Genomic DNA, 4,509 nt, shown 5'->3' on the forward strand with positions numbered 1-4,509 from the left:
AAAAAGAAGCTAACTTGGACCATAGAAAACATAATAAACTGCAGAGAAAATGTAATGTAGAATGTGGAAGAAAAGAGGGGTAGTGTGGAGGATTCTTGTGGTTTCAGTTAGGCCACTCCTAGAGGTTTGACGTTGCATAAGGCCACTAATGCTAGGAGAACAATATGGAGATTTGTGTGGTCGGTATAGGTGTTTGCACGGTGCGAAAGAGCTTTGCGGAGTGCATAGAGCTTCGTAAAGTGCGTAGAGCTTCGTAGAGTGCGCAAAGCTTCGCAGAGTGCAAAAGGTTGTGGGGTGCATAGGTTCACGAGGAGGTTCACAGAAATTTAGGCGAAGTTTTTCGTGGAGGCCGCACAAAGGTTCATGAAGGGTAGTGGCATCAGAGGTTGTGAGTTTAATAGGAGTAAGCGATTGAAGTAAGCAGAGCAATGAGTGAAGAAAGATCGAAAGGGAGAAGAAGAAACACAAGGAATGAAACCAGCCACACAAGAGGAGTAACACACTTCGTTTTGTCAGGACAATCAAAGACAAATTTATTTATACTAGTGCAACTGATATGAATCGCATCATGACCCAAATGGAGAAGGATTAACGCACCACTTTGAGGCAATTTTTTTAAAGTTATTAGTTTGTTTAAATAATGGTCTCATTCTTTCTAAAATTGACTGACCAAATTATGTTTTGGTTTAAGTAATTAATGGGCTCTTGTTTAGTTTTATTTTAAGTTGTAATAATGGTCCAATTGCAACTTAGTCATCAGAAGAGACCAAGAGGATGTATAGTTGAATGCTTTTAAGTGACTTTTGGGTTACCACAATTTTAGTTACAATCAGTCATTAAGTAGTGGGATCATTAATAACTTAAATGGGATGTAATTGTAATTTATGGGTTTTTTGTAATTTCAGTAGTTAAACCTTCTATATATAAGTTGAACCATTTTATCAATGAAGACAAGTTGAGTTTTGTTCAAAAATTATCTTGATATCTTAGTGAGAGTGATTCTCATAAGTTCTTGAGTGATTTAAGAATCGCTGTATCAAAGGACTTCCCCATCATTTATGTGTTGCCTCTCTTGGAAAGAGTGATTTTTTCCTTCCACCTTTTCATATTCACCTTTTCGTCTTTCATCACCCAAATTCAGAAAAGAACCCATTCTGCCTAGATTTATCTTATAGTTATAACTCATTCCACTTGTCCAAAATTAATGTTTCTTAGGCCAAAATTATGATTTAGAAATGAACTTTCACTCCGTTTTGGAATCACGTCAATTTGGAGTTCTACAACCCAAGATATTAACGTTTCTACAATACTGGATAGATCGGAATTTCAACATTTTTTTCTAATCCACATTTTAACAAAATTTTCAAGTTTCCTACAAGGCTCTAACCCTAAAAATCATAAGTGAGTTCATATACAAATGAAGAACGTACAAGCAACTTTTAACGACGGTTTGATTTATTAGGCCGCTTCACTTTTAACCATCATTCTCTTCATAGTTGTTAAAAATTTTGCTAAAATTACAAAATTCTTTAAATAATTAACGGTGACTTATTAAACATTGTTAATAGATGATCTGATGAGGAAAATTCGTTTTATGCTAGTGTTATTATCTCTTAATATTAATAGGAAAAACCGATAGAAAACGAAGACGAGAATGAGATTGCAAATAAAATTGAAATTGTATCATTTAACTTGAAGAATGAACGTAGAAAAGAAAAAGAAAATAGTAAAATCAAAAAAGCCTCTTCATCCAGAGATTTTTCAAGAAGCCCACAAGGTGAAAACTTGGGCAGAGGGAGAGGGCTATGTACCTATATTTCTGTGTTATCTGTGTATATTTTTCTTCCTGTATTATTCTTACAAAAGATGTTTTTTTATAAAACAACAAATTCCTAACTAAAAGAAACAACACTGCTTGCACGCTTGTATGTGACTTGAGAGTTTATTTCAGAACTGAGAAATGCAACGTCTATGACAAGCAGTGGTACGATGTTTATGTTGCTTAGTATCTTGTTTCCAAAGATGAGCAATGTCTTGAGCGATTTTGACAGCATCGAAGGAGGCACCAGAGAGCCCTCTCCTTGTAAACCCAACAGCATATAGTCCAACATTTCCTTTCCAACCATTTGGGAATGGACACTTTGGGAAACCATTTTCCGAGAAAAATTCACCTTCCTGCAACAACAACAACAACATTAACAAAATCACATCATTTTCTATTCCTACAACACCCAACAAACATTTCACACTAAGTGGAAACAAATTCTCACCTGAAGCCAATAAGGGACGTTGCTACGGTACCCTGTCGCAAGCACCACTGCATCAACATCTTGTTTTTCACCATTAACAAGCTCCACGCAGCCATTGCCGAACCTCTTTATCGCAGGAACAACTTTTATGTTACCGGATCTAATTTTCTCCAACGTCCCAATGTCTAAAACAGGGGTCTTTCCCTTTGTGTTCTTCCACGATAAAGGACCTTCCGAAGGTCTTCTCAGCCCAAACTTCTCCATGTTCCCCAACACCAACCACGCCAGCACCAATAGAATTTTGTCCACTACCCAAAGTGGCAACCATTGTAGCATCAAAGTCGCCAATTCAAACGTCGACTTCCCAAACACTTCTCTAGGCAACACATGAACCTGGCAAACCAAAATCAAAGCAACCCCATTTAATCACCAACCTCCAAATTATTCAAAGAACAACTTGTAAAAATAAGCAATTTGAGTGGGTGATATTTTATACGTAGTTGATATCATAAGTTTATGAGAGAAGGACTAACCGGACTACGAACAACGATGGAAGGAGAAGCAGTGTGGTTAAACAAGTCAAGTGAGAGTTCCATGCCAGAGTTGCCACAACCAACAACAAGAACTTTCTTCCCCTTGAATCTTTCCCCACATTTATACTGGCATGCATGAATAACATCTCCTTTGAATTCCCTCAACCCTTGAATCTCAGGCATGACGCACTCCGCATTCTCTCCGGTGGCCACCACCAGCCACCTGCAAATGTACTCAAACTCATTCTTCACAGAGCCACAGGTGGCAACGGTTTTCAGCCTCCACAGGCCGGTGGTTTCATCGTACCTGGCGGACTGGACACACTGGTTGAATCGTGGGTTTATGTCGAAGTGTCGTGCGTAGGATTCGAGGTAGTCAATGAATTGATTCTTGGAGGGATATTTGGGGAAGTGTTGTGGGAATGGGAGGTTGGGAAGCTGACAGAACTGTTTGGGGAGATGGAGTTTTAATCTGTCGTAAGTGCGTTTTTGCCACAGTGAGGCTATGCATTCGGCTCGTTCTAGAAGCATGAAGGGTACCCCTTCTTGTTTCAGACACGCTGCTGTGGCCAGTCCCGAAGGACCTGCACCTACGATCACAGGACCGTTCACCCAAATGCAACGTTTTGATAACGTCTCCTCATAATCAACTAGGCGAAACAAGTTTTCCATTTTCACAAACTAGTGTTTTAGTTTTTTGGGTGTGGGATAACAGAAGCAGTTCTGCAATTTGGGAGAAATGAGTTTTTGGAGATTTGGAAATGTGAATTTGGATTGAAGGAAGAAAGGGTTTGGAGGTCCTTAAATAGAGGAGTTTAGGTTGTGATAAAAGTGGGAAGATTTGTCGTTGGTTTTCCATGTCACTTGATGGTTATTGTAACATTTTTGGCCTTTCTGATGGCAACACCCAGAAATGAGAAAGTATGACTATTGGAACTTGTAGCATAATTGACCACGTTGGTTGTTAATAATTGGAGCTTATAAGCATTAATTAATTTGCTCTTATACCATTATCTAACTGCAATAAAAGGGTTCATCTGTTGAGTCAAGCTATTATGCTTAAATTAATATGACTCCTAACTAACAAAATAACTATCATAACGGCAACTTCGTAAAAAAAAAAACAATATCTGTATATATTTGAATTAATTTGACAGAGTTGAAACCAGCGAGCAGAAAGAATGGAAGAATAAAATATGGTTAGAACATGAGAGCAGCCGTTTGGAAAAAGCAAAGGGAGAACATGTTTGAAGGATTAGATGCTTTTGAATCATCATTTATTACATCATATGAAAACAGGTTGACTACCGAAATGGCCCCAAGAAACACATGAGGTCACGTGGAAAATATTTAGACTTTTAAGTCCTCACATTTAGTTATTTACTAGCAAAAATATAGAAGGGTGTAGATTTTTTTTTTTTTGCCATTTTTATTGTCTTGTTATATTTTTAGCAAAATAAAATTATTATATTGTTTGGAAATGAAAAATAAAAAAAATAATGAAGTAAAAAAGAATTTATTTAAATAAACGTTTAAAAGAGACAGTTAGGTAAATGGAAAACACTTATGCAAATAATAGATATGAAGGCTATATTTATTGACAATTATGCTCTCCTCCTTCTTATGTATTTTCAATTTCAATACTAGATATGATTGCAATTTTTTTTCATTTTATTTTCTGTCTTTGACATCCTTTTCGTTCCAATTTTATATTAGTTCTCGCCGCA

At 37.0% G+C, this 4,509-nt stretch overlaps 1 protein-coding gene across 1 annotated transcript; it reads right to left on the reverse strand.

The window, feature by feature from the left end:
* Positions 1–1,715: 1,715 nt before the first annotated feature.
* On the reverse strand, positions 1,716–3,587 carry LOC114192454 (probable indole-3-pyruvate monooxygenase YUCCA8). Its single transcript, XM_028082183.1, has 3 exons — positions 2,783–3,587; positions 2,271–2,642; positions 1,716–2,175 (listed from the first exon to the last, which is right to left on the reverse strand). The coding sequence occupies exons 1-3, from the start codon at positions 3,452–3,454 to the stop codon at positions 1,948–1,950; spliced, it is 1,272 nt and encodes a 423-aa protein (XP_027937984.1). The 5' UTR covers positions 3,455–3,587; the 3' UTR covers positions 1,716–1,947.
* Between the last annotated feature and the right edge of the window lie 922 nt (positions 3,588–4,509).

The sequence above is a fragment of the Vigna unguiculata genome, chromosome 7, assembly GCF_004118075.2.
Source record: "Vigna unguiculata cultivar IT97K-499-35 chromosome 7, ASM411807v1, whole genome shotgun sequence".
Taxonomy (NCBI): Eukaryota; Viridiplantae; Streptophyta; class Magnoliopsida; order Fabales; family Fabaceae; genus Vigna; species Vigna unguiculata.